This window comes from Pinus tabuliformis, chromosome 1_1 (genome assembly GCF_031772625.1).
Source record: "Pinus tabuliformis cultivar Carrire ecotype Pingquan chromosome 1_1, CPIR1, whole genome shotgun sequence".
Lineage (NCBI taxonomy): Eukaryota > Viridiplantae > Streptophyta > Pinopsida > Pinales > Pinaceae > Pinus > Pinus tabuliformis.
Genome location: NC_142297.1, coordinates 587970694 through 587989685, shown reverse-complemented (window position 1 = coordinate 587989685; position 18992 = coordinate 587970694). Strand labels below are relative to the sequence as shown.

General features: G+C 36.4%; 1 protein-coding gene across 3 annotated transcripts; it reads right to left on the bottom strand.

The window, feature by feature from the left end:
* Window positions 1-30: 30 nt before the first annotated feature.
* LOC149214627 (ran-binding protein 1 homolog c-like) lies at window positions 31-14672 on the bottom strand. 3 transcript variants are annotated; one of them, XM_089392357.1, is made up of 5 exons: window positions 14348-14672; window positions 7733-7884; window positions 7447-7572; window positions 502-594; window positions 31-329 (listed from the first exon to the last, which is right to left on the bottom strand). In XM_089392357.1, exons 1-4 carry the CDS (start codon window positions 14521-14523, stop codon window positions 527-529), a joined length of 522 nt encoding a protein of 173 aa, XP_089248483.1. In that variant the 5' UTR covers window positions 14524-14672; the 3' UTR covers window positions 31-329; window positions 502-526. The 3 variants fall into 3 exon arrangements, with proteins under 3 accessions (XP_089248483.1, XP_089248485.1, XP_089248484.1); XM_089392359.1 differs by lacking the exons at window positions 31-329; window positions 502-594 and adding an exon at window positions 693-4715 and having other exon boundaries at window positions 14348-14671; XM_089392358.1 differs by lacking the exons at window positions 31-329; window positions 502-594 and adding an exon at window positions 693-774 and having other exon boundaries at window positions 14348-14671.
* Between the last annotated feature and the right edge of the window lie 4320 nt (window positions 14673-18992).

Sequence of the window (18992 nt, the reverse complement as noted above, 5' to 3'; positions counted from 1 at the left end):
AATCAAACTCATCGTATGATTACAAAATCAAAATGTCTCATTGATATAGGGTAAATTCACAACACCCATCTAAGCATAACAATGTCATTCTACACAATAATTTCTTCATAAAAAACAATGCATGTGCATGCCTAGCTACCACCACCAAGATCATCCTCATGATCATCTTGACCATCCTCATTACTCTGATCCACATCATCACCAACACCGCAACTATCATCATCATCTCCTCCTTCACCACCATCATCCTCATCCTCATCCTCATCCTCTCCTGATATATGTTGAACATAATTTGGATCATCGTCTTGGCAATCATTACCTATAGCATTCTGACAAAAAAAATCAATATTACATGTTAGTATTAATTACATAACACAACGCATGTTTTTGTTATACAATGTTAACCATAAAATGAGGTAAGATATAATATCTAATAGTACTAAAAAATCAAATGAAAATATGGTTTAAAAGTATATTGGAAATCCAACTAAGATTACATACCATAGAGTCCATCCAAACAACAAATTCAACCCATCTCTTTTGCTGCAGCACCTCCTTTTCCAAATGATTTGGAGGTCTTCCATATTTTAGTTCCTATCAATCAGTAAATAGGGAGAAATTAGATAACAATGACTTTCTTCTAGTACAAAATTTATTAAAAAAATATCACATGTTTAATATACTTACAAAGGTTGTTATCAGTGCTTTTAAACCTTTCTGGCCACTACGATGAGTGACTTTTGTCTTGGTTAACCTCGCCTTGGATGCCTTGTCCTTAAACATAAACCAATTCAATTTATTTTCACACAAATACATGTCTAAGATACTTATAAGTATTAATACATTCTAAATAATGTTTAATGAAAAATTCAATACCTGAATGCTCTCATTGCCGCTTTTCTTTGTGCATCCAACTTCTCATATGATTTTACAAGTTCTTTCCATACTTTAAAAGGTATGTCAATAGGTCTTTGTTTCAGTCTTTGATCTTGAGGTATTTTTTTAATTTTTCTTGTTTGGTTAAAAATTTTGGTTAAAAAAAACCGAACAAGTAATTCACATAAATGGCATGGGGACTCTATGGATATGTGTAAAAAAATGGCTATAAAGAAAACATCCAAAAAACATATGAGCTCTCCCTTTGATGGTCACTTGGGGCATATGGCTGGAAAGGAACAACTCCATTTTCGAAAATCAAGGACAATCCTTTCTCAAAGTCCTTCCTAATATTTGCTCCAAATGTCTTAAAATGAAAAACAAAATTCAAACGTCATCCTTAAACATCTCCCTTAAATATAACGTTGGACCATAAATTCTTCACTTTTATTGTTATCGGCTCTGGAATGATTTTTCTATATGCAATTATATAATGAAATATGTGTGCACTAATGAAAAAACATTGAGTTTCATTTTTCATAATCACAAACAATGAAAAAAGAATCACACCTAACTAGCATCATTTTGGAAATTTTATATTTATTAAAAATCTTTAACATGTTTTCCTCCCATATCTCATAAAAAGGTGTGAAATTTTTTATATACTCTCCAATAAGCACTACAACAAAACCAGCGATTTGGAGGTTTTACACTAAGTTTTTCAACATCGAGCTTACTAGGGCTTGCACCACCGGGGTTATTAGTAAGAATCTCATGAGGTTTGCATAGCCATGATTATTAGAATCAAAATAGTAGGATTTGCACTAAAAAACAGTTCATAGAGCTTTCCTGCTGGGGAGAAAATCACAAGTTCAACTTCTGCAGTGCAGAGCACCGAGAGCTCGTAAGCTTTCTTCAGCAATCCACCTACGTTTGGAAAATGTAGCCTGCCTGCTGGCGATGTTCTCAATCCTCTTCCTCTGCATCTTTCCCCTCACTATTCTTGTATGTCCTCTTTCGTTTTTCCCTCCAAACAAACCCTCTCAAATTGAGAAAGCAGAACAACTCACTCGATGAGAATCCGAATCCAATTATCGCTTCTAACAATAACCCAATACGATACCAGAAGTGATTACACAAAACCTCATTGACTCTTCATTTGTTTAGAAAAGAGCCAAGCATATACTTCTGACGAGGGTTTCCGTCTCAAGTCTGGCTCGCAGGACGTCGCTTAGTCAATTGTGAGAAAAGTTTTCCACCTACCTGTCACATACGGTTTGTCACACTATATATTAAAATAAGGTTGATCATACTAACAATAAGGTTGTATAGTTTAAAAGGAGGGCTCTCCTGACTGCATTTGGTTGGTTTATAGAAAATATTGCTGGAATGTGTAATGTGAATGCTCTGCTAACTGTTTTTTAAGCATTTGGAAGTATTAAAACCCCCTAGGATAATTAATGTAAACCTGTTAATTAATGTGTAAAGATGGCTATTGTCCTTGGGCTACCTTAGTTGTTCGTGTTTAGTGATCTGTGGTATTATGACTCCTCAAGTCACTATTAAACCATGAGAACCATGCCCAGGCAGACTAGTGTGACATTGTGGATGAGAACCAAAACTAGACTCCTATAACCTCCTTTTTCATCCTTTAAATTGCAGAATTCACTGACTGTTCTAGTAATCGTTCTTGAGCACCTGAAGATGTGCACCCTAAATAATAAGAATAATTCCCTGTAACATATGAATAGTGATATGCACATGAGGTCCAATAAAATCACTAACCAGAATACCAGGTGTTATTAAAGCCTCTACAGGGTAATTGCAATAGTTCTTCATTTCTTATTACAAGAGTTTCCAATAGATAGGTTTTGAAACAGCTAAATTAGTTCCATAGACATTGGTTACATAAAATTACAAGTTCCAATGCTCGAGGAGAAGTCTTAGCTTACCCATAATCTCCCTACATATACTTGTACAAAATTTGTATTGATCCCACCATATCAGAAGGCCATATACTCTGCCCATTGTTTTCTTCTATCTTTTGTGTTTTTTCAAATATACCATTTCAATTGCTTCACTTGACAACTTTGTTTATTAGACAAACACAATGTCAGGCTTGTCAAATATTAGCTTCTTTTTATAGAGCTCTACCCTTATTTTCTGGCTTACCTCTTCTAGTATTCGAGGTTACGATCTTCATGACATTGTAAAAGAGAAAAAAACGTTTTATTGACTTCTGGTGTTGGACTTGTAGCATCATGCTTTGTTCCCTAAAGCCTTCACAACCTTTTTAGATGTTTGGGGCCTTTCGAGTCCTAACAAGGATTTTTCCAACTGCTTCCAAGTTCCGTCTGCACAATCCTTGATAGACTTATTTGTTTTTTAGTTATCTGGGTGCACGCTAATCCCATTCACATGGTTTTTCATGCTTCTGCTAAACTGTCATCCACAAGTGATGTTTTCCACCAAGAAAAGCATGTGTTATTTTGGGCTTGATGATTAGGCATGGAATAAGGGGCACCGGTTCAGCCTCTCTTCTCGATGCATATTCTGGTAAGAAAATGGGACAAATTTTATTATGAATGAAAATTGCAATCCCTGTAGTCTTGAAAATGCAAACCTTGACTATAATGGGGCCTCTAGCTGGAAATAGGGCAATATGTGTTCTCCTTATGCAACATCGACATATCAGTGATTTTCAGTTTGCCCGATTCTCAGGTGGGTGATATGAATTCCTTGTATATGGCTGTTGACAATCAAGTGACCCTTGCATGTTTACCCCCCATGATGTACATTCAGTTGTAACCTAGCTTGGAGATTAAGCTAATCCAGATCCACATGTTTTTAGCATACATTTGCTAAAGAACCTTTCAACTTGTAGATAATTCACTATATCTCATCCACATGTAGTCAACTTACTGAAGATTAATTAACTTGCACATTCTCTTGTTGAAGAGAATTTGTGCTCGTCCATGCATGAGCTAGATTGGAAATATTCTGGAAAGCTCCTAGTAGTCTCTGTCCATGCATTCTGATTTCTGTCTCATGAAGGTGTCAGATCTGCGTTAGCTATCCAAGACTTCGGTTCATCCTTTGACTTTGTTAAATTCAAACTTCATCTTATCATTTTTAATACTATGTATTGGGAAGTGTTCTCTCACTGATCTGATTTGTGCAAAACTAAGAAACAGCTATGAGAAATCACTAATTAGCCTAAGGTCACAGCTAATTACTCCTCTGTTTGGACTGTCATTTCTCCAGTCAGGAGGGTGTCCCTCATGTTCATGCACTTTCAGCACTTGGAAGCATATGCTTGGTCAATATGAGTGATCAGCACAGAAAGTAGTTTTCATTGATATATGTGTAAGCATCCAAGGACACAAGAAACTTATAAGATCAAATAATATGCAAAATCCCAGTCCACGACCACCAAATATGAAAGAAGAAAAGATGGTTGTGCACTTTTAAGTGATAAAAAATCTTCAAAGTACAGGCACTTAGGTCATTCACACTACTGCAACATACAACACTGTTCAACCATTGAATTTGGAGAGTTGTAAAGAAACTGCATGGTCAAACTCCATCACTGTATTAGTCAAAAGATTGTTTGCATCATGGAGATAAAATATGAGAATGATTGCAATAGTATGCACTGCACAGAGATGTAGGCAGCAATGAGAGAAAGGAAGGATGGAAGAGAACGTTGACTGCTCACTGAGAAAACTCTAGAAAATAATGCCATTCAGTGTTCTCTTATAGCTCCCCAAATTCCCAAAGGTGGGTGGCCTATTCATGCAAAATCTAACTGTTGTTGAGTGGCTGAAGTGAGGAAAATGCTGCAAAATTGCCCGATAACAACCATAAATATGGCTTCCACTAAACCATTGCAATAAGTGGCTTGATTTCTTCATAAGTAAACAAAAACTCATGCAATCAGCTAGAATTCCATTACTAACTAATTTGTCTCAACAAATAAGAATTCCAAATCAGCTTTCTTGTTCAATAATAAAGTTCCATCTCACATTTAAAGTTGCAAACTAATCAACGGGGTCAACTTTGTCAAAAATACAAAATAAACATTTCCCAAACTTCAAGATTTCCAAATTTAACAAAGAGGAATTTTAAAATCACCCAAATTAAGTTAGGCAGCTCCTTTGCATCTCCTTTCTAAAAATGGTGCCAAGCCGCCCACTGAAAATAGAACTGGAGTCATGAAAAACCACTTTTAGCTAACTACCAGATGTACCGAAGGAAGGGCACCTAGGGTATTCCTGATAGGATTTCCTTATACCTCATAGGCAAACAACCATTGTCCCTTCTATAGATGAGCAGAATAAGTGCTTGGTTCTCTACACTAAATAAAGACAAAGTATAGTACTTATTGCTGACAAAATAGGATTTAAATCGCGGTTCAATTGCTTGACATTCAGCTGGTCACAGAATTGTAGAGTGCATAATCATAAGTGATGTTGCGAGCCTCATTGCTCAAAGTCTAAGGGTCTTGCGAGCCATAATCACAGCCATGTATGGCATATCTTGTGATTATGGCATTTTATGAGGTCAATTCTTGTGAAGACATTTCAGTTTATAATAAATTTTGAACCTCAACAGAGTTTTGGCAAGACCTGGCTGAGCTAGGACATCAACAACACAGCTGATATGAATGACATAATCTAGCCTCAAGAGGGAGCCTCTTTTGTTTCATCACTCTAACAATCTATGAAGTGGTGGAAAGCATAACAACTTCCCCTTGAATATGACACCTAAACTGAGTACAAATCCTAAATGATGCAGCCCTTGGTGCATGTCTCTCAAAGTATCGATATTTCAAATGTTGAAAGCTCTTGTGCCCATTTGATATGCATTCGATTGCAGTCCCCCTGAAGAAAGAATCTTATAAAGGCGAGGCCATGGCCAATATGTTAGCCATATCCATTGGAGTTGCCATTGCTTGAAAACTTTAGTGTGATCAGTCCCACCATGATTCACATGGGCTTCTACTCAACACTGGCTGTTGCTATTGTAAGAGTCTTCAAGCTCGTTGAACCCATAGTATTGATAAGTGTATTCTTTGGGTCTCTGGTTTTCAAATTCTGCCTATGTTTTCCTCTCAGTATCATTATTTCAAATGCTGAAAGCTCTAATTCCCATTGCTGTGTATTTGATTGTGGTTTCCCTGAAGAAAGAAGCTTATAAAGGTGAGCCCGAGGCCAATATGTTGGCCATATCCATTGGAGTTACTATTTCAGCTTATGGGGAGGCCAAGATGAATGCATGGGAGGTGATTCTCCAGTTAAGTGCAGTTGCATGTGAGACTACCCAATTGGTTCTCATACAAATTCCACAAACATCAAAAGGGATTAAGTTGAATCCCATCACATCTTTGTTGCTCCTTGTTGCCTTGTTTTTCTCAGCACCCCCTGGGCCTTAGTAGAATACCCATTTCTGATAATCAGGGTCTCTTCCTTTGATTTGTATTACATGACATTTCTGCTTGTGCCTTGGCTCTTAATCTTGCAGTGTTTCTTCTGATAGGAAAGACCTCAGCCTTGACTATGAATGTTGCTGGTCTTGTCAAGGACTGGCTGCTCATAACATAATCTTTGTCTGTAATAAATGAAAAGGTTACAGTCATAAACTTGAGTGGGTGTGGACTGGCTTTTCTAGCTGTCTGTTACTATAATCATTTGAAACTTCAAGCTCTCAAGTCCAATGACAACCAACCAAAGTACCTCAGCAGTGCAGCTGATGCCAATGATGAAGGAGAAGGTTTGATAATGACGAGTGGGAGATTCTCAATCAGAGATTCAGAACCAGTAGAGAAAAATCAAACTCAAGCTTCAGGATTAGGTATTTAGATCATTAATATTGTCTTGTGCTAGAGATTACTGTTCTTGGATTGGCTCCTCTATGCCCAGATCTATTTGCAGGGAACAGGCCAGTCATTCACAGTGAAGAAGATAATGACAAGATTAGTGTATAATGATGGACAGGATGGTGCCATGGTGCCAACCTAAATCTCAAGTAAGGAGACATCTGTTCATCAATTTGTCAAGAAGCATGGCCTACAATTCAATTGCTCTAAGCCTATCACTTCTTCCACCTGTCAAATAAATTGTTTCCTGTTTGTTTAGTTGACTATGGTTCTAATAAATATACTATTGTTTGATGTAAAAAGACAAAACAAAACAAAAAATATGGAAAGTTGTGACCCCATTTTCTAACTACAAATTGAAATCGGATTACCATAGTGACCACCTCTGCTTATTGGAATCAAAAAGGGGGTGGGTTATGCACAATCCTCCGTATCATTTGCTATTACCAGAGATAATTAAAGCCACCCTAAACTCAAGTCTTAACTATGCTGATAGGGTGTTTGGGGAGGGGGATCCCTTACCAACCCACTATAATCTGCACAAAAGCATCCTAAGAACATATGCAAAATCAACCCTTCAATGAAATGATCCAAGAATATAGGTACTCAAACATTGATTTTATCAAAGAAAAATACAAGACAGAAAGAAAAGATCATAACAAGGATTAGAAGAGTCTAAGAATAGTGCTCACTGTCTACAGAGCCAAGACGAATGCAGAAGAGTTCTTCCTTCAGTTCCCCATCTGAGAAATCAGTTGCATGCCAGACCCAAGTTTTATCACTACCTGCGTGCTCCTGAAGTGACATTGGGGAATGAACTGCAAGGCAAAAAAAAAAAAAAAAAACATAATCCAGATAATAAGGATCAACACAAATTCTTGGCACAGAAAGCCTCTTAAAACTTGGACGTAAGATAAGCTATTACAATCTCAGGGGGGAAATTACAAAAAAAAAAAACAAACAAACAAATTTACATACTTAAATGGTTTGCACATATTTTCAATGTCTTGGATTGCCTCATGACCATCCGAACCTTTGTAGTATCCTTGTGCTTAAGAAACTTTACTGTTCCTACACCACGCTCCTTCCATTGATTCCCATCCTTGTCAAACCTGTACAGCTTCGCCTTCCTGCAGGGTCAAACATATAAAAAAGAATGGGAATATTAATAAACAATGAAACTGCATTAGGATCATTTTAAGAGCCCATGACATCCATTAGAAGTAACGTCCGCAATATCCCACCTTATCAAATGCATTCAAAGATAAATTACCAATGACCTATTAAAAACACAGGAGATATTCCTTAACATTACCGAAAAGGATCCCACAAAAAAGCTCAATAATAACATCAAACATGTAAGAATACAAATCATCAACTATTTAATAACAAAAGAATGCTCATCCCATACATCCCCATAAAGTACAGAAATGATCAACAGCCTGTTCAAAACATCATAGAAAGTCAACGAAAACAGTTGACAGAAGACCAAAATATTACTTTCTTCATATTTATGTGCCAATGTGTTTATTTCATGTTGTTATTGCTTTATATGTTTAAAAATCTGAAGAAAAAAAATGAATATTTTATGCATTTTTTATGTCTGCCAACATTTTCGCCAATATTGCCAAAAAGATGTTTTCGGGACCCTCGCCAATATTTTGCAGATACTGATATTTTCAACACTGCAAAGCATCATCCTGAAGGGTCTGTTTCAATGTGCAAGTAACCCCCCTAAATGTAAGGGCAACATGTATCCTACACAAAATACCCCATATCCTACATGTGTGGGTATGTAGCCCTGCAAAATCAGCCCACTGCCAGCTCCAATAAACTTCACAGGTCAGCCCTCCTTATGACAGCATTAACCCCATACCATGTAAGGTCAACCTGTCCAATTAACATTTCACTCTAGCATGTCACACACACGCGCACATATATGTTTAAGTGTTTATCATCAATTTCCTTATCCCTTTGAGCTGTTTTTTCATAACTACACCTTCATCTGAAATTTTGTACTCAACCATATAAGGGAGCACCCAGATCAAGTTGCAATCATTCACAAGTGACATATTACAGGAAATACCTCCACATATGGCGAGACCCTCTGTGTACTTGGTGCCAGAGTTGGCATATTCAGATGCATGGGCTATGCATGTTCCTCCTCTAAGGAAACCTAACACAAGTTCATTCTCAACCATCTGCTGTATCACCCTCCCCACTGGCCTTGCACCAAAGTTGGGATCAAAGCCAAGTTTCCAAGCAAGGTAAAGGCATCCTGAGTGAGTTTAAAATTGATTTTTTTTTTTGTTTTAAGCTATCTTGTACACGCTTCAGCTGTAGCTGAACTATATGATTAATCCGATGCGATACTGACGTATTATATACTCCTCGTCTTGATACGAAAAGTCTGTCATGCAACCTTCATCACTTGCCTTTTCAGTAATTCATAAACTACCTAATTAGAATCTTGTGTGTTTAGAAGTGTCAACAAAATGTATTGGTACCTGATATTTGATGTCTTAGCCTTTCATCATCTAACAACAGGAGAAGGATATTAAACACATCACTATGGGCTTTCTCAATCTCATCAATAATACCCCTGAATATAGTCACCTACAGAAAGACTCTGTCAGCTGCCCACCCTCCTTTTGACAAACAAGACCCCAATATATATACATAGTCACCTGTGACTCAAACTTTACAATGTAACCTCTGTTCTGTTCATTACCATGAAGGATGCTAACAAAGGCAGAATTAGGACTCTTCCTTTGCATCTGTCACTTCAATCACCCACAGTGGATCAGACCAAGCAACCTCACTGTTATAATTTTCTACCTCAATGACCATGAAATCATTGGCTTTAATACATTGTACCATGCCCGAAAATTCTTCCAAGAGTGCAGACCTGCATGTATCTACAGCAGCCAAATCTGAGGATGCATTTGCTGTCTCAAAGTAGCCCACAATATCCATGAGGTAAAGAATCCTTCCATATATTGGACATTGCTGATAACATTTCTTGTAAAGACTGTCTCAGTATATCTAAATGTTTGCAATCTAAATCGTCTCCATGACTCATACCAAGTCTGTTAGCCAAGTCTGCTAGCTCCATCAAGGCATACTGATTTCATATTATCATAAGAAATCCTAAGGAGTTAATTAGCATCATCTTGTCTCCCATCTCCATGTTGAGACCCCATCCTAGTGTTCAGATCGATAACCTTGTAGTAGGTAGGCAGCTAGTAGCCTTTTATATGTCAAGCATGGTGATGATTACAGTATTAATGAGGAAATACTACAATGAAGTTGTAATGACATCAAGTGATGCATAACCATTCAGTGAAAACAAATGCCTAGCAACTCTTACCCAAATGTATCTTTAAGACACCATTTTGTCCCAAGGAAATCATGAGTAACAGGTCCACACTGCTAAAATAAGGTATTTTCATATTATACCTTTACTCACAGAACAGAATCATTTGCATAGTTGCACTTATTATCTACTCTACAAGAAGAAGGATTGGGCCTTAGTCTTGACTTTTGAATTGGTGATCATATGCTGTGTTGTCTCTGCCTCTACTAATCATTGTTTCTTATATTCCAAGTGACACAACGTAGGAGCTCTCGACTCTCAAGCATATCAGGCCCTGGAGGACATCTACAGCCTTTGCTATTTCACTGTTTATCACATTCTATGAATGATGATAGATGTGATGAGAGGATGGAACAACATATTACTGAGCTAGGACCAAGTGAGTTCTGGCCACATGGACAATAGCAATGGACATTAAGTGTTTGACCATTTGAATTTCCTCTCCATGGGAATTTTGTTGATGGCCATACTCTATTGCCTTACTTGAGGTTCAAAGTATGATTCACCAATTACCTATAAAGTCCAAGTATGATCTACACCGCATGCTAATGCTTTGCCTTCTCTGTCTATATGAACTTGTACTTGCGAGGATCAGGAGAAGGGAAATCAGTCCAAAACAGTTTAGGGCTTGTCCTCTTTGGAATGTATTTCAAGCTAACCTGTATTTTGACTGGATGGTTTCCACAAACATGAATCACCCAAAGAAGGATTCATGCCAAATTATCTCTGTAATATTACCTTGCCTTTCCCACCATGTAATTATTTTAACATTTACACATGAAAATAACTCTTCTTAGAGATCCTTCTGAAGTTCATTCCAAATCTGGCTTTGACTCCAACATCCCTCACACTTTACATATCTGTACCCAATTGAGTTGTGGTCAAACATCATTATTATTTTGAAATAATGAGATCCAGACCCCAGGGTCCAAAAAGTTGGCTTGTCATTTTAAGTAGCCACATTCCAGTGTAGCTTGGAGGATGTGCACCACCCACTTAGACCACTCTATTCAGTATTGGCTGGCCTAGTGTCCTAGGGAACTCTTCAAATGAAATACAACCACTTTTCTGAGTTACAGTTGGTTGCATCTATAAGAACCATTAGTCTAATCTCTGTGTGCCTTCATGAGAATGCAGGCATTATAGAATTGCATGGACATGAACTAGAGTATAATTTAAACTATCGAGCAACTGTGAATTGGTTTGTCTACATTACTGGGTAACTGTACACCATCTTTGAAGTCTTGTCATTCCATTGTTTCTAAGTTGTCTGCTGTCATGATTGCTTGCCTCACCAACAGAAATTTATTGCTCAACCACAAATAATGGAAATAGATATTTTGTAAGAAACCTTGTCTTTGCTTCTCCGTCTCAAACCATCTACATGGCATTGTTTTGTTTAATACCTTAGCCAAGTTGGCAAAAAGATATGACTCATTGTCTTGCAACTCCGTTCCAATGTTTGTAAAGTGAAAAATAAATAATTCCATAAGTAGAGACTCATTTGTCTAGACCTCCATTGCATCTATAAACATTAAATTCTACAGCATGGAAAAAATGTGCTCGTATGTGCAAGTTTCCAACTATACTCCGCAGTTCTGCAGCAATGTTAGGAACTCCCCTGTCTCCTGGCAACATGAATAACAAAAGGACAAATTTACAGTAAAATTAGGGATCCCCTATCCCCACAATTTCAGTCTTTATGCTTGGGAATAGTCAAAACAACCTCATTCTTTCCCAGAAAACCAAATGCCTCAATTTGTAAATAGCTTAAAAGGAAAGTTAAAGAACTTGCATATCGACTAGCAAGAAAATTGAGATACCTTACCCACCCTCTCTTAGATAAAGGATCGACCCTCCAACATGCACGCAGGTAAAACAACTTCTTGCACAAAATACCAATCTGTGAATAGGCAACCAAAACTCCAAAAGAAATATAAACAAAGTTCTGAGATCTTTGGATGGCTTCGACCAGACCTTATTGGCACATATGCAAACCATGAAGACATTATAGAGACCGCTTGTTCTTCTTGTTGACCTCCACTTTCCTAATTAAATTTTTGTAATGGTAGAATTTGGAGCCTATTTCCAGTAACATACAATAAAAAATAGAATATAAAACATGTTTAAAAAGAGGATCAGAAGAACATCACGGGTGGCTTGTATCCCTTTTCCATCACTGACAGAATTTTGGGAATACGTCATTTTGATATGGATAAAATATAGTAAATTTAAACCTATTTCCAATAGTCGGTGATGAGATAATAAAAATTAAATGATGCTATGGGAATTACTAATAAGTAATAACAAATATCTTCATTTAAATGAAAGTGGTGGGCATGTAAAACCTATATGATTGTACAAAATACCGCTGTAATGGAGGAGTAGAACAGGAACTATGAGAACAGACAAGAGATACTGTTTATATGCCTTTGCATCCAGGTAACTAAATGTGCTAGCCTTCTGCATGTTTGCAAACAAAGAAATCAAACTAGAAATTGGTTCCCCAATAAGCATTGCATCCTAGTTACATTGCTTGGACTAAAGTGAAACAATTCCTGGCTAAATGGTACCTGTATGTGTCATAAATGAGAGTTTTTTATGTTCAAGTTGTGTCACTTTTAGTTGTACTCTCAAAAACAGTCATGTTGATATAAACTCAAAGATATTGTTTTAGTTACACTCAATCAAATGTCAGGACATTAACTATGTTATTGTTATCTTAAGCTCTCCATTTATAAGATGTATTTAATTAGCTTTTGATATCTGAATAATAGCGTAATCGAATGGATGATGGTTGCCTTTGAGATCAAATGTTACCTAACAATGATTTTGATCAGAGTAGCTTAGCTAGTAAGTTCCAATCCATGGATCTAATAACATGCTCCACAACTTGACACTGTCAATCACTTCAACAAAACACAATGCAGACCAACCTGGAACTGCTGGTTATGCAGGCAACAACTGAACTTATGACACATACATTGTTCTCTCAAACACATTAAATACCGAAACTGACTTCCTATTAGAACAACTTCATAACACACCTTCCTCACCAAGCTCATCTACCACAAATTGCATAAAAAATGCAAAGGAAATGGGATCAAAACCATCAAGATTTAGTCTCTCTGCTATGCTCTATACTTTTGCAATTGCCATCTTTTAGATTAACCAAACAACTGGTTCGTTTATAGCAATGACTCTCCCTTGTCTGATTTAGATAACTGCATGCGGTGAACTGCAGGAATGTGAACATTTCCCCTTCCATGTGTAATTGTTGCGATGACCATTCTCACCAAATTTAAATAAAGCTTTAAATCTCAAAACACTTCCACAGTCTACCATGTCCTTATGAATGACTAAATAATACTTGCACAAAAGATCCCGACGTAGTACAAAGCATAATACAAAGGATTCATCAACCAAGAAAATAAAAGCCTGACAGGATGTAAATTAAACAGACATATGCCTGAATCATACCACCTCACAACATAAAAAGACAAATCACCCTAATGCCAATAACCAAAAGACAGATTATCAAATAGGCCCAATTCAGTATTCAATGGCTAATCCAAAAACCAAAAAATACGAAACCCCATATGCTTAACAATAACAAATGACCATCACACCCCCCACTAAACCAGAATAACAGAGAAACCATCATAGATTCTTCAAAGACATTGAAAAAAGGATGGCCTATAGTTCAACAAAATATAAAAAGACTCGTCAAAATACAAAACCCCCAATGATAACAAATAAACCATCAAATGCATCCCCGAAAAAATCTTCATCGACAGCCTATCAACATAGGAAAACAATTATTACAGACCATAATGAGATCAAAAAATGCTGATCAAAATATCAATGGGACATCAAAACAACAAGAAACTCACAAAATACACAGAAAAGCAAAACCCTAATTACCCGATAAAACAAACCATAGCCCGCTAAATGCATCTACCATAGAGTTTCTTCAGCACCCCATTGAAATGACAAATCCGATCATCATCAACAGGCGAACAAAACATCGAGAACCCGATAAAAATAGATCTTACTAAAAAGGAGAAAAATTAGAAGTAAATAACTGCCCAAATGCATCTTCCTTATAGTCAAGGTCCCATTTATGTGCACAGGAAAAGGGCCACCGAAGAGGCCATGAAAACAACTTTCAACTGAGAAAACAAAATCATGAAATAGCCATGGATTAAGAAATTTACATGTCAAGAAGGACATCCTCCTCTTCTTCGCCCGTGGTGACAGTAACCTCCTCAAGCTTAACAATGGGTGCAACCTGAGCTCCAGTGTCCTCTTCCCATCCGGCATCATTCTCGTTCTCTCTCGAATCGTCATCTACTGCCCGTGTAAGAACAGGATCCTCCTGAGTTCCAGCCATCCCAATACCAGATAGTGCACAGAGGGAGGGCTCGAATGAAATCGATGGATCCAAAATATGCCAGAAACTCGCCCAATATCAGACACGAATGCGAAACCCCGAGGATTTTGGACAAAGGATTTAACTGTACAAAAATGCTTCGAAGCGGTAGCTGTTAAAGATTGAGAGTAAAAGTAGCATCGTTAAAGAAATGTAATAAATTATTACAGGGATGGTTGGGGGGTTTCAAAGGGAGAGAAGGCCATGGAATAACCCCTAAATCATCTCCAACATGAGAGGCCTACTTCATTCATGTTGTCATGTTGGGACGAGAGGTTGTTGTGCGTTTTTTGTTTTCGCAATTTTGAACTCTTTCCTCGGTGATATATTATTGTGTTTATTGTAATAATAATGGGATGGGGTTGAGGGGTTTGTAAATGAGATAAATATGGAAAAGCAATTAGAAATATTGGTTTTAAATTATTATAATAAATATTGTTGTGGTTGATCCATGATAAGTTGTAGGGTAGTTGGTTTGTATGGGGTTTAGTTGTTACGAGGTCTTAAGTTCAAATTTCATGGGGAGGGGTTGAGAATGGAAGTCATTTTGGGGGCATCAAAACTATTCTAAGGGGCATCTTCCACTGAGCTTTACACAATCCTCGATGTTGAGGATGAAAATAATATGAATATGCCAAGCTCACTCTACAGCCTAGTATGGTTACAGCCATGTTTGTCCATCATTCCAAGGGGCATCTTCCACTGAGCTTTACACACTTCTCAATGTTGAGGATGAAAATAATATGAATATGCCAAGCTCACTCTACAGCCTAGTATGGTTACATCGATGTTTGTCCATCATCAAAGTTGAAATTTTGCTAGTGTCGGCCAAAATAAATTTTAAAAAATAAAAATTAAACAAAAAAAATTACAAAACATTTAAATAATGTTTGCTCATAAAAAATAATTGCCAATGAAGAAATTGGATCCCTCTCCGCTCATATTATATCTATATTTAAGATGGGTCTATGCTAGTGGATAACACAAAAATCACAAAGTGAAGAAGAGTTTAATTTCAAGTCAAAGCAAAACTTTGGGACTAGCGCAATTCATCTAACTTCTATTGAAATGCGGTATTTATACGTGTAATGTGATCTATATATATATATATATATATATAGTGTAATTGCTATTATGATGTTAAATGGTTGTTTAATTAATGTTGGTTATTCGTTGGCAAGATGGTTTATATATATATATAGTGTAATTGCTATTATGTTGTTAAATGGTTGTTTAATTAATGTTGGTTATTCGTTGGCAAGATGGTTTTGTAACTCTTAATGATGTAATTGTTCATCTTCTTGGTTGTAGTGTGCCATGTTTTTGACATACAAATATTGTAATGGAGCCAAAAAAAAATGACAGTAAAGCATAGTTGGAAGTTATAAGTTTATCCTCCTGGAAAAGCAAAATTGTGGAGTTAAAGAACCACTTCTAGGAAATCAATTTCCATCACATCCATAGGGAGCTAAATACAACTGTAGATTCTCTCTAAAGAAGAATTATTTGTCTGGAGATAGGTTACATATATTATGATGAATTAGTTGGCAACCCAGTTCAAAGTTCTCATTCGATGCCCATATACTAATATGGATCAGCTTTAAGTCAAATTTTCAATTAGTTATCAACTAGCTTACTATAAATTTCAAGTGAGTCTACATTCAGCTTTCAATTAGCCTCAAATACAATGTCTTTCTTTTTCTCTTGACAGGGGCCTCTTCATGGTTGTATAATACACTTTCGAGAATTTTTGGTTACAGGCTAATGTCATTTCTAGTCACTGTCTTCGTTTTTCTCATAGTAGGGCCCTCTTCGTGGTTGTATAATACACTTTCTACAATTTTTGGTTGCATGCTATTGTCATTTCTAGTCAGTCTTATAATTTGCAGAAGAAAAAAAAATTGTAAAACCCTGGTTTTACAACAACTTCTTTTTCTCTTCTTCTGGGTCGTGATGCCTTGTCTTCTGGCAACCCATTGTAATGACAGAAGTTACAATCTTTTTGTCAATGTTTGTGCTTTTTTTCTTCCTCGTGAATAACAAAAGGGTCCTTTTTTTCTATAGTAATAAGAAGAAGAAGAATAAGACATTAATGTAATTTCTATCGACATTGTTGTAATCATGCATCATCATCATTCATGCCATTATTGTTTTTGATGATGACCTAGATGAAAATGATGATCATGACACCAAAGATAATGCTTATGATTATGACAATGACAACATCTAAAATTGGGAAGATTCGCCAACGTCATTAGCATCGTCATCATCATAATCATTGCCATCATCATCATTGTCATTGTAACCACTATCGTCTTTATCATCATAATCACAATTCATGTCATCGCCATCATCTTCATTTTCATCATTGTCAATATTATTGACATTGTCATCAATTGTTCATAATTGTGAATGCCATAAGGAATATCATCAATGCAGAAAATATGATGAGTGTTGGAAAAGGGATGCAAAAGCGAACATAGAAATGGGGGCAACAATAGAAGTAAAATTGGATGAAAAGTGGATACAACATAAGTAGATGCACAACAACATGAAAAACCTGACACAAAAGTGGATGCAAAAGTAGATGCAGTTGTCAATGCAAACTTGGATGCAAATATGAAGGCAAAAGTGGAAGCAAACATGGGTCCAAGAGTTCAAGAATCAAATCAATTCCAACCTAAGTTCTAAGTATATGGTAAACCTCTACTCTAGAGGTTCTATTATTGTAAAATTTCACGACTATGGAAGTTGTGGCAAGGTCTCAAAGGAGGGACTTTCTTTTTGGGGCAAAACTAACCTTTTTTCAAAAGATAGTTTCTATAATTGAATCCATCTTCAATATCCATTTCTTCAACCCCACTCTGGATTTGAATATTGAATCCCCCCTACTTATTTTGGGATGAGATGATCTTTCAAAAGCCAACATAAATATATTGGGGACTTACAACAATATACAAACTAAGCAAGGAAGGGTATACACACATGTGTTAGAATTTGAATTGAAGTTGACTTAAGCAAAGGTATAACAATGCATATTTAATTAAATATTGGTGATTTTAACAACCACGTCCATTAGATTAAAATAATGATACTTTATGTGTATCTATATGCAAAGACAAAATACTTGAAAGGCACCTTCCCAACAACAAAGGTCATTATAAGAAAAATGGAAAAATAACAAGTTGATGGGTGGTATGATTGAATGAAGAATCAAAGGGCAAGAAAGAAGAGACATCCAAGTTTAGTCCTAATAAAAGATTTTATGGCCCCTTCCAAGGAGTGCGTTATTAAGAGGGACACAAACATGATCATGGAGTCTGTGCTAAAGTCTTATGGGAGAAATAGGAAGCATGTGAATGAGATATTATGGATTTCAAAAGAGAAATCATGTTATTCAATCCAATAGAAGCAAGGGGATTGGTGCTACTTGAGACTCCATAAGCTCTAAATCAATTGGTGAAAGAAAGAAGTCTAAAAGATAAATGCAAAGAAAGGAATATCCATCTATGTACAAATCTACAATAAATAAATTCAAAATTATACAGTGTTTCCATATAGACAATGTTAGGTCCCTATAACACTAGTGATTCCCCCATTACTAGTGTCATTGTGGCCCTTACTGTTATTGTTGTGCCCTTATTGTCCCCATATTGTTATTATTGTGCCCCATAGAAGCTCACTATTGTTATTTTTGTGCCCTTATATTATTATTGTTATGTTGACTTTGATTATATTGTGACCCCTTAGACTCCTATATATAGAAATGAGGCTTTGTCATTTGTATCATCCAATAATTGTTCTTTTGTGTAATGTAAAGGAGGTTGCCCCCTCGAAGAGGCTGATTTCTAAGTTGTTGATCTATCTTTTCTATCTTTTTGTGAGTTGGTTTCATAACAGACAATCTAGGTTCGAACCCTAAAAAGTGTAGGGTCTTTGTGAGTGTTTGTGAGGGAATGTGTTTGACATCACATAATTGGATTCCCTTCATCATCAAAGAGACATGTGTCCCAAAAGTCAATTTGGTTTAAGTGGATGTTAATATGATACATTGTATATTTTCTAAGGGTAGTAGCACAATTGGAAAAAAGCATGTTGGCAAGCCCTTGTGTATCCAAGTGATCGAAAGTTCAATCCCCCAGACATATCTCACCAATTGAACTTAAAAAAAATATGATACATTGTATATTGCAAAGCCATTAAGTTAAGTAATGACCTTGGCTAACCCAAATATTTAATTAGAATTCAAGCTCAAACACAACATTAGAAATGAAACCTTCACTCTAGATCTAAGGATATAGGGGTCAACATTGGATATTGGATACAAGACAAGGTGATCAATGTATCTCTTGGACTAGCACTTTTTTACAAAGGAATACAAATTTTAATGCTTATATTAACATGTATGTATAATATAATAATGAAATAGT

Coding starts and splice junctions, on each gene's coding strand:
- LOC149214627 (XM_089392357.1), bottom strand. CDS start 14,523: ATGGCTGGAACTCAGGAGGATCCTGTTCTTACACGGGCAGTAGATGAC. Junction 7,573..7,732: donor AATATGTGCAAACCATTTAA/GTATGTAAATTT, acceptor TTTGCCTTGCAG/TTCATTCCCCAATGTCACTT. Junction 595..7,446: donor TCGTCTTGGCTCTGTAGACA/GTGAGCACTATT, acceptor ACTGATTGATAG/GAACTAAAATATGGAAGACC.